The sequence below is a fragment of the Chiloscyllium plagiosum genome, chromosome 6 (genome assembly GCF_004010195.1).
Source record: "Chiloscyllium plagiosum isolate BGI_BamShark_2017 chromosome 6, ASM401019v2, whole genome shotgun sequence".
NCBI classification, from domain to species: Eukaryota; Metazoa; Chordata; class Chondrichthyes; order Orectolobiformes; family Hemiscylliidae; genus Chiloscyllium; species Chiloscyllium plagiosum.
In genome coordinates this window covers 76,655,413-76,676,412 of record NC_057715.1, presented here as the reverse complement: position 1 = coordinate 76,676,412, position 21,000 = coordinate 76,655,413, and the positions used below count along the sequence as shown (strand labels likewise).

General features: G+C 38.3%; 1 protein-coding gene across 1 annotated transcript in view; it reads right to left on the bottom strand.

The window, feature by feature from the left end:
• zmym2 (zinc finger, MYM-type 2) overlaps positions 1-19,048 on the bottom strand; it is a 95,876-nt gene extending 76,828 nt beyond the window's left edge. Inside the window, exons 1-5 of the mRNA XM_043692702.1 lie at positions 18,930-19,048; positions 18,188-18,476; positions 6,145-6,325; positions 1,583-1,795; positions 3-51 (exon numbers count right to left, since the gene is read on the bottom strand). Coding sequence (XP_043548637.1) covers positions 3-51; positions 1,583-1,795; positions 6,145-6,325; positions 18,188-18,476; positions 18,930-18,984 — 787 coding nt within the window. The 5' untranslated portion in view covers positions 18,985-19,048. The remainder of the gene's footprint in view (positions 1-2; positions 52-1,582; positions 1,796-6,144; positions 6,326-18,187; positions 18,477-18,929) is intronic.
• Between the last annotated feature and the right edge of the window lie 1,952 nt (positions 19,049-21,000).

The window sequence follows — 21,000 nt, the reverse complement described above, 5'->3', positions numbered from 1 at the left end:
GCTTCTACATGGAGTTCTGCATGCTGTGCAGGGAATTATTTTACTGCTTCTCTAAAAGCAAGGTAAAATATTTAAGTTGAAGTGGTAAAGTCTTTAAATCGAGCCAACAGTATTTATTTGATTTATTACTGAAGTTATAGTTTAACTGATTAAAATTCTGAAAAGAAAGAAATATTTTAGATAGCCATGAGGCAACTAGAAAGGAAGCAATTCTGATCGAGTAAAATTCAGAATTTTTAACCGTGAGGAACTAAAATATAGTTCAGGAAAAGTTGGTGATTCAATAAGGTGCTGACTTTGAAACACAGAACAAGAAAACCAATATTTTACCTTGTATGAAAATGTAGCTTGATTCACTCAGAGCAGCAGTGAGGAAGCCACATGTAGCCTAAACATGCCTAGCTCAAAGAAGTGTGAGGTAGCGAAGGAATTGCTCCCCTAATTGAGTGCAGTGGCATACTGGTAGTGTCATTAGACTAGTAATCCAGAATCCCAGACTTGGGATGTGGTTAGGATCCCATCATGGCAGATGGTGAACATAAATCTAGATTTTAAAAAGCTAGCTAAGGTGGCCATATAACTGTAGTCAATTTTTGTAAAATCCCATCCGGTTCAGTAATGTCCTTTAAAAGAGGAAATCTGCTATCCAAAGTCTGGCCTACATGTGACTCCAGACCCACAACAATGATTAACTGTTCAAGGGCAAAAAATGCTGGCTCTGCTGGTGATGCTTTTCATGAGATGTAAACAAAAATATTTTTTTTTGCTACTGATCGCTATCTACGGATCTTCTGTATAATAGTAAATGTGATGAATTGCAGGTATGGCCATGAACAGAAATAACACTGTCAAAAGAATCAAATGATTGGAGAGAGAAAGATCTGATTGTAACTTTCTCCAAATAACATTTTTTGAGATATTAGGAACTATCAGAAATAAGTTGTGAATGTTTCCTTCCCTTCTGCATGAATTGGTGGAAGAGGGAAAAAAATACCTAGCCTAAAGCTATAATTTCCATACTTACAAATTCAAGAACTAGTTGAAAAGAATACATTACACAAGGAACAACAGAGCATTCATAATAACACCATTAACTTTGATCATTTAGCCACAAAGAAGCAGCCTCAGCCCCTTACTTTAATAACTGAGTGTAACCATATTGTCACTTGCCAAAAGGTTTACAGTCGTAAAAAAAAGATTTCTCAAATTAAACATCTGACAGATGTATTGAGCTCTTCTGCAAATATTTGCCAAGTTTCTACACCAATAATTATAAGCCATTTGTAATTAGCTCTAAGTTGCCATGGTCCTACCGGCTGCTCTCTCATTAGAGATAAACAACTAGTGGTGGTTTAACAGAGTGTCATCATGCTTCAGGAGAGGGGAGAGGTTGAGAAGGACAGTCCTACGTGGTAACTTCAGCCACTGCAGGAAATGAACCCATACTGTTGGCATTGCTACAGTGCAACCAGCCGTCTAGCCAACTGAGCTAATCGACCCCCAATTAGCTTTAGAATATAAATTATAAAGGATTATTAGATACATTTGTCAGTTAACAGATACAAAGCAGGATACAAATTACCTGTTTAAAATCATTTAGGCACCTGGAGCTACAGAATCTTTTATGATGGCCATCATGGAAAAGGAAGTGGTTTCCAGATCCTTTATTATAACAGTATATCCCACACTGGTCACAGCAGTTCATTACAAGTCCATTGGCTTGTCTATATTTGTTGAAACAAACATCACTGCAAAGTTTGTGGACGAAATTCTTAAAGCTTACTTCATGTCGAATCTATAAAAGAAATGTGAATTGATATATAGGTTGCACCCTTGTAAATTACCAGCCAAGTTGTGAATATTTAAGGGAATATACATTAATTAAGAATTATTTCCTTAACTGCTTTTCATTGCTCCCATCAATTAAATCTTTCAGTTGAGTTCCACAATCTAAGTGATGTAACTGTCCTTTGTATACATGTAGCTTGCTCTGTTCAGATTTTGGATGTTTGGCAGGGACTTGGCCCTCCTGAGAAAAGTGGTGGGAAGATAGCAGAAAGGATAAATAATTGAGCAGGTTGGTACCAGGGAGATTCCTGCCACTTCAGAAATCAGTGCTGGGTGGGCAAGTGCATGCTCAACCTTCCTGATGGATTAGAGGCACAGGATTGAGGGTGCAGAGGGAAGGCTGCTGAAAGACATCCCCAGTCTTTGCCTCTGATTCCACTTTACTCTTGACCTCCAACCTAATATCGTCTTGCTGTTCAACCAGCAATCTGGGCATTTAAAGTGATGCAGCCATTCAGAAGGGCTGTCAGTCTCTGATTGGCTGGCAGCTGAGGTTAGGTTGAATATTGCTGTCGTGGCACAGGATTAGCAGAGAAGCCAGCCACTAGGTGCCTGATTGGCTCTTGATTTGGTACGAGCTGAGTGTAATCTACCCCTACACTTAGAAGAAACACAAACTCAAAGAGAGGGAAATCACCATCCTTAATTCTGGTTCTCAAACTAAATACAGAACCATATCACGTTCTGTTTACTCTTCTTCACAACCTCCTTCATTACAAGTTTATTAACTGACTCTTTCACAGTGCCCAAAACAATATCTAAAACAGCCCATTCCTTAGTTGATTCCTTGATATACTGACCTAGAAACCAGATTTCAACGTATTTCAGGAAAGAAATCCTCCACAGTAACACTGCAATTTGTCAGCCTGGTGGCACAGCGGTCAGCATTGTCGCCTCACAGTGCCAGGGATCTGGGTTTGATTCCAACCTTGGGCGATTGTGTGGAGTTTGCATGCTATTCCTGTATTTAGGTGGGTTCCGCTGGGTCTCCGATTTGCTCCCACAGTCCAAAGATGTGCAGGTTAGGTGGATTAGCCATAGTAAATGCAGGTTTGGGTTTGGGAGGGATTTTATTCTATGATTCAATTTGGTTTGCTCACCCTGTATGATTGGAGTCTCCTCTGATCACTGCACTATCTTTGTTACATGCACCTCTAATTCCCTGAATTATATTCCACTTGACACTCAAACTACTGGAAGGCACCATTTTAACTACTTCCAGTCATATTACTGAAAACAGCTTTGTCCCAAAGCTTTCCATCTTGCACTCCTCAGGACAAATGCAGGACAATTTATGGCATAGGAGGAGAAGAGTGAGATTGGCAAGTTGACTATGATTGTTTTTCCAACAGCAACCGTTTGGCATATATTTGAATCATCGGTTCTACACGCTTCCAAGACATTAATAAAAGTGCATGGCTTAGACATACTACTTTTGATGGCAGAGAACATGTCCCTAACACATGAACATATACTCAATTTATTGCCTGCCAGAATGACAGTATGAGCTTGATGGTTGTTCAACTGCCAAATTGCAGAATCCCATCTAACTGTAGATATTTTGGTTTTGGAAATGTGGTCAACTTGCCCATACATCATAAGCATAGGAATTTCAGTGCTGCTTGTGTGATGCTAGGTATACAGACCATAAGCCCAAAGGATTAGCTGATTAATCAAACAACACGTCCCTCTGGTTGCTTGTCATAGACAGAATACAGACTGTACTCAACATCCTGCACTTGTAAAGCCCAAAAACTGTCTATAGTTAGATTGGATTCCCTTCTCAAGGGCAATTAGGGATAGGCAACTACTGCTGATCTGTCCAGTAATGCCAGAAATTCCAGAAAATTAACATTAACCCAGACACCAAAACCAAATCAGCAGCGAAGCAATGTCTGGTATATAATCAGAATTCACGAATTATAGAGTAACATAATAAATCATTTAACTATGGAAAGCCGCATTTTTATTGCCCTTGAGAAAGTGATGATAAGCTGCTTTCTTGAATCGCTGCAATACATGTGCTCTGGGTTGATCCAGAGTGCTGCTGGGGAGGATTTTGGAGGACTTCAACTTTTGGATAGTAGAATCCTGTCCAAATAGTTTGTGAAAGTACTATTTTAAATACTCAATTTCAATCAAACTCACCATAGTACCTAGTGACAAAAGGCTTCTTCATTCCAAAACCTCTGTCCCCATGTTCTTGTCTCTCTTTTCAACCTCCATTACCACACTCAAACACATTCAGTAGGCCCTCTTCAAAATCTTCCTATTGTTGGCTGGCCAACCCACTAAGACTTTGAGCCTGTTGCCCATCCACCCAAGGCAGTCAGATCCCAGCATGACATGGGCTTTGCAGTTCTATGCTCCCCCCACCTTCAGAAACCTGCCAAAACTCAGACTCTATTGCTTGCCCTTCCCACCTTTCCTGTCAAAACTCTGGCTCTATTTCTTCTCTGTAGTCAGTTTGAGAATATGGCTATTCTACAGCCCCCAGCCCGCCAAACCAACTTAAGACTTGGGCTTTGCTTCACCCCTCTCTTCACTGGTCTGCTGCCTTTGCAACTCCACCAAATGGCCATCATCAAAGCAGGATTTCCCACGAGTGGCAGCTCTACCAAACCTGACCCCGGTCTCGTAATTGGGTGAGATTTCTCAGACTTTCTGAGATTCTCTCCTTCCTGCTTTGGTCAAGTTGGTGGAAGCTTGAGGGCAGCTGAAGCTCGGAAAAAAATTAAAAGTCGAGATTCTACCATCCGAAGTCGAAGTTCTCCAAAGGTACTCTGAAATCATAACAGCACTGTGGGTTGACCCACAGCACATGCACTGCAGTGATTCAAGAAGGCAGCTTATCACCACTTTCTCAAAGGCAGTTAGGAACGGGCAATAAATGTGGCCAGCCAATAATGCCTATGTTCCACTACACAATTTTTAACAAAACTGGCAGAAACATCTAATCACTAAAAGAATAAGTACAATGGATCTCTCTTCTCCTTACAGGTGAAGGCTGATATGACTTAATAGAGGTATTTAATATTCTGAATGATCTTGGCAGCAATAGGTATGTGTACAAAAGCAGAAACTAAAGATGTTGATTATTAGATGGTCACTGAATAAAATAAGATGGAAGCAAAAAAGAGCAGTACAGATGCTCTAGACAGGATAAGGATGAGACAAGGGCAGAGTGCCATGTCAAGGGTTGGGTGATAGAAACAAAGAGACAGCCTTGACTGACAATCATGGGAAACCTTGGATCAATAAAAGCAATGCCTGATGCATGTACTGCAGGAACTAAGTAAAGTGATGCCAAGTCAAATGTTTAACATGCAACTGTAAGTCCACAAGATTGGAGCTGGATGTGTATGTGATTTGGAGTGTATATAAATAACGAGCTCTTGTGGCTTTTCAGAATATTATCTTAAATTGGCTAAGGCTGGCTCTCTCTCCATGTGATTAAGTAAATGATTAATAACTACCTGAGTGTCCTGGCGGTTTGTTAAATCACACCAAAACAGTCACCATGACATCAAAAAGGGAATCTAGAAGAAACCACTTTGCTACAGTGCAAGAGTGTGGAACTTGCTATCACGGGAAATACATATCTATTTGAAGCATAACTGCATAACCTCATGTGGTGACAGGACAGAGGACGAGCAAAACAAAGATAGAGAATGCTAGAGAAACTCAGCAGATCTGACAGCATCTATGGAGAGAGAACCAAAGTTAATGTTTCAGTCTGGTATGATTCTTCTTCAGAACAGGGTTTGATAGAACAGGACTTGACATTAGGGCCTAGTCAAACTGTTCCCGTTCATAAGAAGATAAAGAACCAGAAGTTGCAGTTTTAAAGTGCTTTGCAAAAGAAACAATCACATAGGTGTAGTTCAGGATAGGAATGCAGTGCCTAGAAGTGAAGGAGGCAAGGTGAATTGAGACATACAAGACAGCACTGGATGATTATTTAAACTGAAATGAAGTGAAGGGTTATGGGGAAAAGGCAGGAATTTGGTATGGAGTCAAAATGCTCAGAGAGCTGGGCCTGATGTGAAAGGCCAATTGGCCTCCTTCTACACAGTAACATTGAGGGAGAAGATAGATTCTATGCTTATTGAAGAGAAAAATTGGGAGGAGGCTTGGGCAGCACATAAACACTGGCATGGAGTGGATGACATGTTTCTGTGTTGAGTTTAATTTTAATTGAGAGAAAACAGATTACACATTGAACAAATCAGTCGAAATCTATTGTGTTTATCTGACATGTAAAAAAATGTAAACATCTAGGAAAAAATAGCATACCTCAGTCATTTTGCCACAAATGGTACATTTCCCATAATTTCCTTGGGTAACGTGACTTGTATGTGCTGGAGTTTTCTGTTTTTCTTCATAAAATGATAGGCAGGACGTACTGCAAAATTCCTGGAAGGTTTCACTGGAATCCACTTGTGCAACAATTGTTCCCTTCATATTAGTTATCTCTCTGTGAAACAGGATAACAAGTCTCAATATTATCTAATAAGCATTTTACAAAAACCATTAGAAACAAAATGTTTGTGGAGGAATAAATGGTCTCAAAAGAAACAATTTTTTTTTGTGCTCCAGCAAATACATTTTTAAATAAACTGTTTTCAATTTTGTTTTTATAATATAAAATCTGGTTTATCCTTCAAGCCAAAGATGACAATGTTTATCATGTGAGCTGTTTTCTAGGGTTCTGCTTGGTATATGATTGACCGCCAAGATTGGCGTGTGCTGTTTTGTAGGGTTCTGTTTTAAAAGGTCAGTGAATGCCAGGTGTTTCTGAGTTTGGGACTTCCTTTCCTTAGACTTTCTTTTTCTGATATGTTTTCCCTTTCAAGGACACCACATTGTTTTTATTTGGTTGGATGGGTGCAGTGATCTTGCATGAATTTCTCCAAGGACTTTTGAAGTCGATTTCAAAACTCGTGCGAAGCCTTCAGGAACTGACTAAAAACTATTAGCTCAATTTTCAGGTGAAACTATTTAAATTATTTGAACAGTACAAACTGTTTTTGTCAAACATAAAAATCAGTCCCACTGTCACTAGCCCTGAACTGTTTACAAATGCAACCTAAAAGGACTTCGAGTGTTGGATACAATTTTAAACTAGAATTTCTAATCAATAGAATTGATCCATTACATATTTTGGTATTTAAAGTACTTTAAATGGGCGGCACGGTGGCACAGTGGTTAGCACTGCTGCCTCACAGCGGCAGAGACCCGGGTTCAATTCCCGCCTCAGGCGACTGACTGTGTGGAGTTTGCACGTTCTCCCCGTGTCTGCGTGGGTTTCCTCCGGGTGCTCTGGTTTCCAAATAATTTTAAATTTAATTAATTGGACTATTATACTAGTTTTAGTGTTTTTCCCATAAATACCGTGATTCTTGCAGATTGGTCCTGTCTTATCAATGAAGCACCCTCTCCTGTGCTATCACACCCCTCTTATAATTAGTAATTATTGGTAAACACTTTTTACTGGCAGTCCACCTCCAGTGTGAGGTCACTAAATATGTGGCATTAAAAAAGGACAAATTTGAAACTTACGAAGATGAATCATCTTTTTGGAGGTAAACATTATACATTCTTATAAAGCACAACTCACTATCCATGGCAATGGGGTTGGAGCTTGCTATTTGTAAACATCAGTAAGCATAGGGGCATGGAGTCATAGAGATATACAGCACAAAATCAAACCCTTCAGTCCAACTCGTCCATGCCGACCAGATATATGTTGTGTTCAAACAAGAAAAATAAACCAGCTTATGTATCCAAGTATAGCAAAAGCAAACAAAGTTTTTGAATATTTAGAGTTAATGAGCAAAGCAATTAGTATTCTTATTGTTTTAACAAACTTTGTTCAATAAATTAACTAGGTGCTTACTGACTCGGATAGAAAAGAAAAATGGAATCTTTACATTTCTCTCCTTTTACCTCTCCCCATTTTACAGCCAGTCCTCATGGTCCCCTTTCCTTCCTTCTTTGTAGTATGCATACCAGGTATCAGATAGCTCAATCTTATTCTAAAACATGGTAAATCTGCGTTTGTCTGTCATCTCAGTTGAATATATAAGATCCCGTTATGTTATTTTGAAGAAGTTTAGTGGTTCATTCATCAATCAACATTAGTGGATTTCCATATGAAATGGTTTTATCAAATTTTTATCAAAATATTGGCGTTTATATTTTAAACAGAAGAGTGACTACACTTCAAAAGTAATTAATTAGCAGAAGAACAATAAAAAATGGCCTGGGGTCACAAAAGATGCAATGTAAATTTACATCACACTTTCTTGCACACAAATCTTGTAGTGTCACAATAGGTCAAACACTAGATTACATCCCTCAGTGAAATTCCAAGACAGCACCCGCAATTCCAGCACATAATTGATAGCATTCTAGACAATGAAGAAGGTTTTCTAAGATTACAAAAGGATCTTGATCAAATGGGGTAATGGGCTGAAAAATTTAGATAAACTTAGATAAACAAGAGGCATTACATTTTGGTACAACAAACAAGGGTAAGGCTTATACAATTAACGGTAGGGCCTTGGATAGTGTTGTAGAACAGAGGGACCTAGGGGTGCAGGTACATAATTCTTTGAAGTTTGCATCATATACAGACAGGGTGGTTAAAAAGGCATTTGGCATGCTTGCCTTCATTGCTCAGTCCTTTTGAGTATAGGAGCTGGGAAGTCATTTGAGGTTATACAGAACACTGGTGAGGCCTCTTCTGGAATACTGTGTCCAGTTCTGGAAGGATATTATCAAGCTGGAGAGGGTCCAGAAGAAATTTCGAGGATGTTTCTGGGTATGCAAGATTTAAATTATAAAGAAAGGCTGAATAGGCTGGAACGTTTTTCACTGGAGCATAGGGAGTTGAGAGGTGATCTGATAGAAGTTTGTAAAATAATGAGGTATAGATAGAGTTAATAAGGTAGCTGTCTTTTTCCTAGGATGGTGGATTTCAAGACAAGGGGGCACATTTTTAAGGTATGAGGAGAGATTTTAAAAAGACATAAGAGGCAAATATTTTACACAGAGGGTGGTTTGCATGTGAAATGAGCTTCCTGAGAAATTGGTGGGTGCAGGTACAATTTACAATAATTAAAAGTCTTATACTCCACAACCACGTGATGAAGGAGCAGTTCTCCAAAAGCTAGTGCTTCCAAATAAACCTGTTGGACTACAACCTGGGTGTTATGTGATTTCTAACTTTGTACACCCCAGTCCAACACAGGCCCCTCCAAATCATAACGTTTAAAAAATATTTGGATAGATACATGAATAGGAAATATTTGAGAGACATGGGCCAAGAGCAGTGTTATGACACGGGGTAAACCCCTCTGTTAATTTAAACCCGACACACAGAGAAGCTCACCTAGTGCCTAATCTGTTAGATTTCGAGAGGCAAAGAACTATCCCTGATTTCATTATTTAAAGTAAAAATTAACAATTTTATTCTTTAAGTCTAACAGAGAACATTAAAACCACAACTATTTATAACTCATTTCTCTTAAACCTATCTTTTACCTTCCACTCTACAATACTGGTCTGATAAAAAAAACCTGATTAAGATTTTTTTAAAAATCATGTTTCAAAACCAGCCAGCTTTGTCGATTCTCCTTTGTAGATTTTCCTCTGTATTTTCCTGGGTCATCTTTTCTTCAGTCTTCTGCTGCACAACTTTTCTTAGGTACATTTCAGAGAGCTATTCGGCTAGCAGTCTGTACTTACTTGTTGGTGCTCTTTGCAGTTCTCCCCTAACTGTTCAAAATGTCCGGTTTTATACCCCAACACGTCAGATCAATTCATTGGTTTGATGTCATCCCAAACTGTAAAATTCAAATTCGATTGGATTTTGGTCTCTGGGACATAATTTAAACTGATTGACCAAATTTGAATTTGTTTTGTATCATGACAACACAGCACCAGTTATTTGTATCAACCAAATGTTACATTTTTAAATTGTTCAGCGCACACTGTACTTTCGGTCTTTGCCAGCTTCCTCTCTCTTTTAAAGGTACAGTACACACCTACACCTTCACAACACAAGCAGGTGAGACCAGTTTAGTTTGGGATTATGTTGAGCATAGACTGGTTGGACCAAAGGATGTTCCATGCTATATGACTATATCCAATGATCGATACCTCTTTAATTAGTTTAGATTAGATTACAGTGTGGAAACAGGCCCTTCGGCCCAACAAGTCCACATCGACCCGCCAAAGCGAAACCCACCCATACCCCTACATTTACCCCTTACCTAATACTATTGGCAATTTAGTGTGGCCAATTCACCTGACCCTGCACATCTTTGGACGGTGGGAGGAAACCGGAGCACCCGGAGGAAACCCACGCAGACACGGGATTCTGCTGAACATATAACTAGGGCTTTTAAAAAAACAGTTGAAAATTTATTTTTGAGGTGAAAAGCAGTTTGATCTCAAACATTTAAAAATATCATGCAATGAAAATTGAATGTGATTTGTCTGAACACAGTACATCAGGAGTCCAGGTAAACCTTGTGTATTACACTGCATATCATTTCTGTGCCATGAGGTATATCCTTTCCATGAGAAAAGTCCACTGGCTGGTAATGTATTGAAAGTACCATTCAGTGCATACAAATGTCAAATTATAAATGCACATTCAACATGAAACTGATAGGCAACAATTTCTTGTTTGCATGATTAATGTCTGATTAACCTGAGCTTAAAAATAATTAGGCTTCTTGGTTTTACGGCACTGACAACTCCATCTTTGAGATTAATATAGTCAGAATTGATTTTATTACAGAACGGTCTGTCAATTGACAGTGTGACTTTCAGTACTGGAAATCCACTAGAGTTGTAATAACAATATCACAATACTTCTCTGGCATGCATCAAGCAAGTAATTTTATAACATAAATAATTGCATTTTAACATATGCTAAAGATTTCCCAGGTGGTATATTTTTATGAAGCATCAATCTTCATCATAATTTTACAGAATTTCTTATGCTTCATAGATTTTCAGCTAGTAACCATTTCAATAAAATCTTACCAGCACCAGTTATGTGGATAATCAGATTTAAATATTAGTCGTTCATTAAATGAACTGTCCATTGAAGTAATTGTTAAGAAATCGGGCACATTTTATTGCCAAAATGATAGCAGGTTGAAATGAAGTGCTGTTATTGATGTGTAAATTAGCCAACAGTTTATAGCAAAGAAGGAATACCCAGTGATTTGGATATTGCCACAAATTATTTGATTTGTGCTGAGAAAAGAGCAGATTGACTTAACTTCCTTGCGAGGTGTCAAGAGGTTGCTGCATTTGCACATTCATTGCCAATTAAACTCGCTGCAGAAAGCGATTTTTGAAAAGATTTGTAGCTCAGGTTGAGGTTCTGGATATAAGTTTGCTCACTGAGCTGGAAGGTTCGTCACCATACTAGATAACATCATCAGTGAGCCTCTGGTGAAGCACGGGTGGTATGTCCCATTTTCTATTTATGTTTTTTTGGGTGGGTTTTGTGAATTCACAAAAGAGGAGAACAATAACAAACTGCCATTCCTAGATGTCACAGTAGAGTGAACAATCAGTGGGGAACTTCAAACCTGAACCAACAGGAAAATAACATACATGGACCAAATACGTAATTACAGAAGCAATCAATCCAACACCTGCAAACGAAGCTGCATTAGGACACTATTTCAATGAGCCACCACACACTGCAGCACAGAGGAACTACGAAGAGCAGAACAGAAATACCTATACAGCATATTCAAGAATAACAGCACCAATAAACACAGTCCTCCAATTTCTAGCAGCAAACCCAAACAAGCAAACACGAAGGGCCCAGAAACTCTAGCAACTTTACCCTATGTCAAAGACATCTCTGAAATGACTTCCAGACTACTCAGACTCCTCGGCACCATGGTAACCCACAAACCTACCAACACACTTAAAACAGTGGCGAACGAACTTAAAAGACCCCATACAAACATCAAGCAACATGAATGTCATTTACAAAATACCTTGCAAGGACTGTAACAAACACTACATCAGAGAAACAGGCAGAGAACTAGCCACCAGGATACATGAACATCAACTAGCTACAAAAAGACATGACCCACTATCACTAGTATCCTTACATTCAGTTGAAGAAGGACACCACTTTGACTGGGACAACACATCCATACTAGGACAAGCCAAACAGAAACACACATGAGAATTCCTTGTAGAATGGCATTCCAACTGGGACTCTATCAATAAAGGCATCGATTTGGACCTCATCTCCCATTCTCTGAGAAAAAGAACTTGAACTAATATCACCCACCCAAAAAAAATCTAAACACATAAACAGAAAATGGGACATACCACCAGCGCTTCACCGGAGGCTCACTGATGGTATTGAGATGTTAATTTGTTCTGCTCACCTTCAAGAATTAGATGTCCTGTGGGTAGGGTGGTATGTTTCTCTGTCTTGCAGGTACAATGTAAAAAAAATTACATTATCATCTATTATTTAGAGTAAATTTACATTATTGTTCCCTATTCAGAATCAATAAGAACATTGCAGTTAAAATTCTGACTACACACTGCAGTAAATAAAACCGATTTACACCGGATCTTGCCATTAAGGGATGATTTACATTACACTGTTTCTGGAGAAAAATCAGGTCATTACATTGTGTCTTGAGTGGTATGTGACAGTGGGGGAGTGGCTGGGAGTTATCCTGTGAGCATTACTGACTGTGATGTGAGATTTTGTACAAAGGAAGAACTGGTTCTTTGTTCGGAGAGCTTTTCTTGACACGCTTCGCAAGTGTTGCAAAGAGTGTTAAGTGATCCTCCAAAACTTGTACTTGCTTAATACATTCTGACAGTTTACAGAGGTTGGCGCAATGCAGTTGCATAGAGTGTATAAGAATCTTAAGAAAAAGAACCTAATATTTGGCGGCAGCGGTGGGATTCCAACATATATGGAGCTTCTAGGTGGACAGAATAAGTGATTGTCTGAGTGCCGGTTGCACGAGACAGGTGGGCCCATGAGGTAAGATTTACCTTGATCTTAACTACTCAGTCGACCCCTCACCCCCGGGGAATCTGTAGTGACGGAATCTCTGAGGTAATTTACGCACTTGCATGCCAATGAGTTCGCTTTCAGAATCATAAGTGCTTGAAAAGGGAGATTAGAGTCCCCCTGGAATTCGGAGGTTTTAGTCCTTAGAACCATAAATTGAGAAGTTAGAGTCCCCTGGGAAGGGAGATTAGAGTCCCCCTAGAACTTGGAGGTTTGAGTCCTCAGAAACATAAATTATTGGAAAGGGAGGTTAGAGTCCCCCTGGAATTCGGAGGTCAGAGTCCTCTAATAGTGAGGTTTGAGGCTCTGGAACATAGTGCATAAGATAAAAAATAACTACTGTGTCTGTGTTAACCGCCCTGCCTTAGACTGGTTGTTAAGAGGGGAAATCTCCAACAAAGGTCAGGATCTTGAAGTGGGTGTGGAGACTAAGGACACTGGACTAGTATATAGAGATAAGTTAGGAAGTTTGAGACTAAATAAATGGGCAGACGCTGGATAAGTTGGGTGTTGGAACCCCTTTGCATTGGTTATGTTGAGATGACGCCCAAAATGAGGAATGGTTCAGGCACCTTTCAGGATGTTTAAATAAAAAACTGGGAAATGAAATCTGGCTGATAGGAGGAACTTACATAGATAAATGTTTAAAAGCAGAGGAGGCAATTTGTAAACGTAATACGGTGACTAAATGAAAAACTTTATTATCCGCATGGTGAAAGACTGCTGAGGAAATAACGAATAAACCTAAACAGGCTAGCTGGGAAAATTACACATGCCAAAGAGGGATTAGACTGTGCGATAACGAGGGAAACCCTAAGTCTTGGGAGGTGCTGAAGAGTCAGTGTGAGGATTATGATATAGAATCATAGAGATGTACAGCATGGAAACAGACCCTTCGGTCCAACCCATCCATGCTGACCAGATATCTCAACCCAATTTAGTCCCACCTGCCAGCACCTGGCCCATATCGCTCCAAACCATTTCCTATTCATATACCCATCCAAATGCCTTTTAAATGTTGCAATTGTAGCAGCCTCCACCAATTCCTTTGGCAGCTCATTCCATACACGTACCACCCTCTGTGTGAAAAAGTTGCCCCTCAGGTCTCTTATATCTTTCCCCTCTCACCCTAAACCTATGCCCTCTAGTTCTGGACTCCCCCACCCCAGGGAAAAGACTTTGTCTATTTATTCTATCCATACCCCTTATCATTTTGTAAACCTCTACAAGGTCACCCCATAGCCTTCAACGCTCCAGGGAAAACAGCTCCAGCCTGTGCAGCCTCTCCTTATAGCTCATATCCTCCAACCCCGGCAACTTCCTTGTAAATCTTTTCTGAACCCTTTCAAGTTTCACAACATCTTTCCGATAGGAAGGAGACCAAAACTGCACGCAATATTCCAACAGTGGCTTAACCAATGTCCTGTACAGCCGCAACATGACTTCCCAACTCCTGTACTCAATACTCTCACCAATAAAAGAAAGCACACCAAACGCCTTCTTCACTCTCCTATCTACCGGTGACTCAACTTTCAAGGAACTATGAACCTGCACTCCTAAGCTTCTTTCTTCAGCAACAGTCCCGAGGACCTTACCATTAAGCGTATAAGTCCTGCTAAGAAATGCTGAGTAAAGGAAAACAGGAAAAATTAAGAAAGACAAAACAAGAGTTAAAACACCAAGCTGAACTATCAAGTGGGAATAAAGTGGAGGTACCTCCTGACATGTCTGGTCTGCCAATAATGTTCCAAAATAATGACTTCAACCAGTTATGGTCACAACGTGGATTTCTGACCTCCTCAGGGATACCTATTCAGAACTCATTATATGTCCAGAATCTCCTCAAAGCCATCCTCCTCCCCAAGCAATTGCCCATAATAAAATGTGCTGCTCTCTGTGAAAGGGCAGGCACTAAATTGATCACCTGCCTCAAAACCAACAAGCATATCAGACATTATCACGGTGCAGCGCTTACAGGGGGACTCCCCTAGCCCAGAAAAACAAATATGGAAGACTCTGCATCAAAAGGCCTCTGGTTCACTCCAGTTGGCCAAATGTGTAAACCTGAAGCTTTGTTACCAATGTTAATAACACCTGGGATATTTAATTTTATTCTGTTTTAATTGTCATTTTCAGTTTCAGTTCACAGACGTCAATTTAAATTGCAGCTGTTTAGAAAATATTCGTGTGTTGCTTTGTTTTGTTAAGTGACTGCTCATTTCCGTTTTCTATAAATTTTCACAAAACTATTAGCTATTAGAACTAGGTAACAAAAGCATTTAAATATTTGTGTATTGATTTCATATTATATGAAAAACATATTATTCCTATCAATTATTTCCAACATCTTAGAATTAGAGATCTTTGTGTGTGAGATGACACAAGAACTTAATTAGTATAGTCTTTACTGTAATTTCGGACAGGACACAATGCAATGAGTCCAGCAATGGGCTATCGGTTCCATTTGAATGATTTTCAACTGGCAGGAGTGTTTAAAGATTGACTGGTAAAATGGGTGGCACAGTGGTTAGCACTGCAGCCTCACAGCGCCAGAGACCCGGGTTCAATTCCCGCCTCAGGTGACTCTCTGTGTGGAGTTTGCACATTCTCCCTGTGTCTGCGTGGGTTTCCTCCGGGTGCTCTGGTTTCCTCCCGCAATCCAAAAATGTGCAGGTTAGGTGAATTGACCATGCTAAATTGCCCGTAGTGTTAGGTGAAGGGGTAAATATAGGGGAATGGGTCTGGGTGGGTTGCTCGTCAGTATGGACTTGTTGGGCCGAAGGGCCTGTTTCCACACTGTAATCTAATCTGAAAAAAAATCTAAATACGGTAGCAAAAAAAAATTCAACTTCATGGAAAAATCTACATGTGAATACTGCTGGTAAAGCCTTAATGATCAGTAAAGTAGAAGAATTGAAATTAAACTTTATTACAACTAAGCATGAAGTAACAGATGCTAAAGAAAAATTTAGTTAGAAATCAGGAACTGTGAAATACTTTTCCTGACAGCTTTCACATTAGCTAAGTATTAATTTGTTAAAGGAAAATAATTCTTGAATAATCTAAATGGGGTCCCTAAGGGTTTGATTTTAGGACCATTGATTGTTGTTTATAAATGACTGAATTGTTCAGGCAATACAATTTAGAAGTTTATGGACTGTATAAGACTTGATAATGTCATAAATACTGAACAGAGTAACAGACTTCAAGACGACTAAGAATGTTGAAATAGGCAGACACAATTTAGTGTAGTTAAATGCGTGATGGTCTTCATACTGATACCAACCTTGGCAAGGAAGGAATGAGAGAGGAAATGCAAAGATACTTTCAGCAGCTAACATTATCTCTAGAGTTTCTCCATTCAGAGGTAAAGCACACTTTGGACCACTGCCCGCCCTCCACAACCTGATCCAATGGATTCAATCAGCTCCCCAGTCATGAGCATGAAAAGTGAAGAAGCTAACGACAGTGAAGAGGAGGTCCATATGCTTGTCAGTGGCCTTCCTACGGATATTAAACTATGTGAGCTTTACCTTCTCTTTTGATCATTTAAGGGATATGACAGTTCACTGATCAAGCTAACATCAAAACAGCCAGTTGGCTTTGTTACATTTGACAGCATAGCAGGAGAAAAGCAGCAAAGAATGCTGCATTCACCTACCCTCAAGCTGCAGTTGCCGCACTTCACACATAGATGCGCTGGTATCCTCCATCTGAAGCATCTTTGCAAGGATAGAAGTCTCATCAGTTTTGTTAAGTACTTAACCTCCCTTACCCAAGAACTGAGATTCCTCCATGGAGTGATGTGCAAGGTCAGACTGGATTTTGTTTTCAGGTTGGAAAATACAGAACAAATTTTGGATAGCTGGCATGTTTCTATTTGACTTGAGGGGGTAAAGTGGTCACTAAGGACTGTGGATTTAAGAACTTTACGAGTGAACACTTTTTTTCCATGTGGGAGGATGCTGGGGATCCTATCTATTGCATGGACTAGTCATTTTTGTTGCTAATTGTATGCTCTGTGGCAATAACTTGCTTAAATAGTGCCTGTCAGATTCTTATGAATAAGCTGGTAGTGCCTTTTAGGTGGTTATCAAGATGTTAAGTGGTTAATTTGTTTCACTCACCTTCAAGAAATTGGATGCCCCGGGCATGGGGTGGTATGTTTCTCTGTCTTGCAGGTACAACGTAAAAAAAATTATAATTTCCTATTATTTGAGTAAATTTATATTATCATCTCCTATTACTGAGAATAAATTTATATTATCATCCCCTATTCAGAATCGATAAGAACATTGCAGTTAATATTCTGACTACTCCCTGTAGTTAAAAAAAGATTTACACCGGATGTTGCCATTAGGGATGATTTACTTTACATTGTTTTTGGAGATAACCAGGTCACTACACGGTGTCTTGAGTGGCATGTGACTGTGGGGGAGTAACTGGGGGTTGTCTTGTGGGCATTACTGACTGTGATGTGATATTTTGTATTAAGGAAGAACTGGTTCCTTTGTTCAGAGAGCTTCTCTTGACACACTTCACAAGCACTGCAAAGAGTACTAAGTGATCCTCTAAATCTTGTACTTGCTTAATAAATTTTGAGTGTTCGCAGAAGTTAATGTATTGCAGTTGCATCAAGTGTGTAAGAAACACAAGAAAAATAACCTAACAATGTTACCTAGCATGATGACAAAATGTCTGAAAAACCTTCCAGCTCAGCGAGCAAACATATATCGCTGCAGAAAATTTAAGTACAAGTACCTTTTAACTGAGAGGATTTATGCTCCTGTAATGACACGTAACCTCTTCAGGTCGGATAGGATAACAATAAAATTGACTATCATCTTGTGTGTCATAAACTGTTCATAGAATTTGTTTACATTTTAATTTTTCTTTATTGCTCTTAATCTGAAGTGTTACATTTTTATTTCATTTCATAGATCAAAATTGATGATTTCACCATTACTTCTTGCTCTGTCAATCCTCTTTCTTTCACAACCTTTAAAACCTTGTTCAAAGGGACGCAATATTGGTTTAATTGATCACCAAAGTTTCAGGTGCCCCACTACCAGTTATCAGTTCAGACGGAATGATAAGAGAACAAAATAACTACACACACTGCCAGAGCTTCTGCTTCAGCAAAAGTGAAATCAAAATTGCTGTGAATAAGTACACACAACAGCTTCAACAACTTGAATGTTACATAGTATCACAAATTTTAAACAAGGAAATGAGAAAAACATAGCTTCTTACTTTTTGCATGTAGTACACAGTTTCTTTGGAGCTGGTTTATGAGAAAATGATGATAAGCAAGTAGTGGAGCAGAAGAGGTAAGATGAACCTTTCCTCTGGTATGCTGTTTGACCTTTCTGTAATGGTTTTTTGCAGTGAGCGCAAATCACTTTCATAGATGGCTTAGCTTGCTGCTGAAGTCCAGAGGACTGGAAGACTGGTTTTGAAAGAGGCGCCATGGGCACAACAGAATCTGAAACATTCAGTTTACGGTTTGTGGAGAGTGAAGGCGACAGTGATAGCCATGAATCTTGAAATAAAATAGTCAGATTTAAAAATGGTTAGAGCTATATTTTAAAGCTCATGTTAAAATACAAAATTTAGCAATTCAAAACTTTTTCAAATTTGTTACTATTTTGCATCATAATGAACAATCAGCATATACAGCATATAAGATTAATATAATTTCAGAAATATTTATCAACTTAAAATGTTACAGCTCAATTTTTTTGATAAGATATTTTGCTGCTTATTTGCTTCATATATTTCAAATAAAATACACAAAACTTTTATCAAACTGCAAATCAAAAAGCAAACACTCGTGTTCAGAATGTACAAAAAATTGGCAAAGTTTTTTTGCTATAAACTGAATAGCTTAGTTATGGTATGAAAATCTGAAGTCATTGCAAAAAAGGTACAATATTAGCTACAGTGTATTTGAAGGAGTCTGAACTAAAATATTAAACAGCTCAGTTTGATTCACCATTTACAGGATGGCTGGATGATCCATACACGTCACTGATTCTTATGGCATTCATGGTAACATCTTCGCAGGTTCCATTGTTCACCTAAAAAATTGTTATTCACCAGTTACTTACATGAATCCAGCCTAAGAAAATTGTAGCTTCCGATTTATCTTGTCTGCACTATGTAACAAAATGTGTGGTGGCAATCTTCTTCCACCATTAAATGTGGACATAGAAACTGTTGTATTTCACTTGTATAAACATTGCATGCTTTAGTTACATTACCTCACTTCTTGGTGATTTTATGTCAAATCTGCATTATGGGGTATCTTCAGCTTAGTTGCAAAGATATCTTAGTTTATTTTAATTTTCAGTTATTCTTAATTTATTTAAATCTTTCATTTTGCCATGTTACCCTTCCCACATTAATTTAGAACTTAAAATTCCATTTTTTGCTTTGAGTCTATCTATCACTAATCTTTGTTTGTTTAATATGTCAACAGCCATTAAGTTTTTCACTGCTGTTGAATCAAAACAGCTTACACAGAATTATAATAAGATTGGTTTTTATTTGACCCATATTTATTAACTGTGGATTTCTCCTCAAATATCAGACTCCAGTGTAACTGCGTGGATGGCACAATGTGCAACTCAGTTGTCAGCTCAAACATTCATAGAAAGCAATGCAAATTAAAGCAAAGGTCAGCCTTGATTAGAAAAAGGCAATAATATAAGTAAGATTTACAGTACTAAAAGTCAATGACACTGAACCTTTTTTTGACTTTTTGGCTAATCGTCAAAATGATACTTTTTATACTTCTGGTGGGAGAATGGAGCACATCAAAGTCTTTCATATTACCAACTCCAACCTGATTTGAGCACATGCAGATTTTAGGAGAGGTGCAAGGTGAAAGATGCAAGGAAGGGAAAGGGAACAGAAGTATCTAAGTTTTGCATCTTCAAAATCCTCAGACTGTAAATGAGGACAAATATCGCTGCTCCAAGAAACTATGTTTATCCGCTTTACAAACAGGATATTAATTTGTTATGTAACTATTAACTATCATGACATGAAATTCAAATTGTATTCAATATTGTGCATTTCCTAAAACCAACTGTATCAAAAAAATCTTTCAAAAATAAACTACACTGGGAATAAATTTAGCTTAAAAATATTGGGAACACTCAATTTAATAAATTAGCATCATACTGTCCCCTTATTTTATGCATTACACATACTCATATGCCCAATGATGACTTATTTTTATACTTCCAATTTTTTTTTTTATGGTGTGTAACTTAGAACATTTTTTGTATGCAAACAGCACTGCCTCATGGAAAGTAAAGGATATGAAGGAAAAAGAAACAAAAAGAAGCATTGATGGGGTAAGAAGGAAAATTTCGTGGAGCATGAATACCAGTAGAGATCAGTTGTTCCTCAGCTGTAAAATTCTAAATATTTATAAAAGTACAGTATATAGAAAATTAAAAATGATGACTAACCCATCTCTTTGTATCCAGTTCCAATCATCCTGGTCCCATAACCCAATTTTACCTGCAAATTCATTGTATTTGTAGCCTCTTTCATACACAAAACTTTTGTGATAAGCAAAGAAACATATTCCCAAATATTTCAACTATTTTGGTAACTATCAGGAGGGGATAAAACAAACTGCCAGAATGTATTCTTAAATTTTGCACCAGATAGCAAGAGAAAGTGTAGAACTTTCCAAGACGATAATTATTAGTAGATGGAGCCACTTTTGCAGTGCATTACATTGCTACTCCAGTAAGATGATTCTGAAGAGGCCTCGGTGTTTGGCATGATTGTACATTAACATATTAATACATTTGACCATGATCATTTGTAACAATATACAAACTTCCATTTTTTAAAAATGCATTAACACCACAAATGATTGTGCAAAGCATGCTATCATTAAAACTAAGCAATCGATTATAAGTACTTCCAATAATTGACTAAAATTTTGATTAAAACAATGGATCCAAAAATAATTTATCCATGTGAAGAATGAAAAGTACAAACATAAAAAAATTATTTTTGCATAAATTTCCAAAAAGTACAGC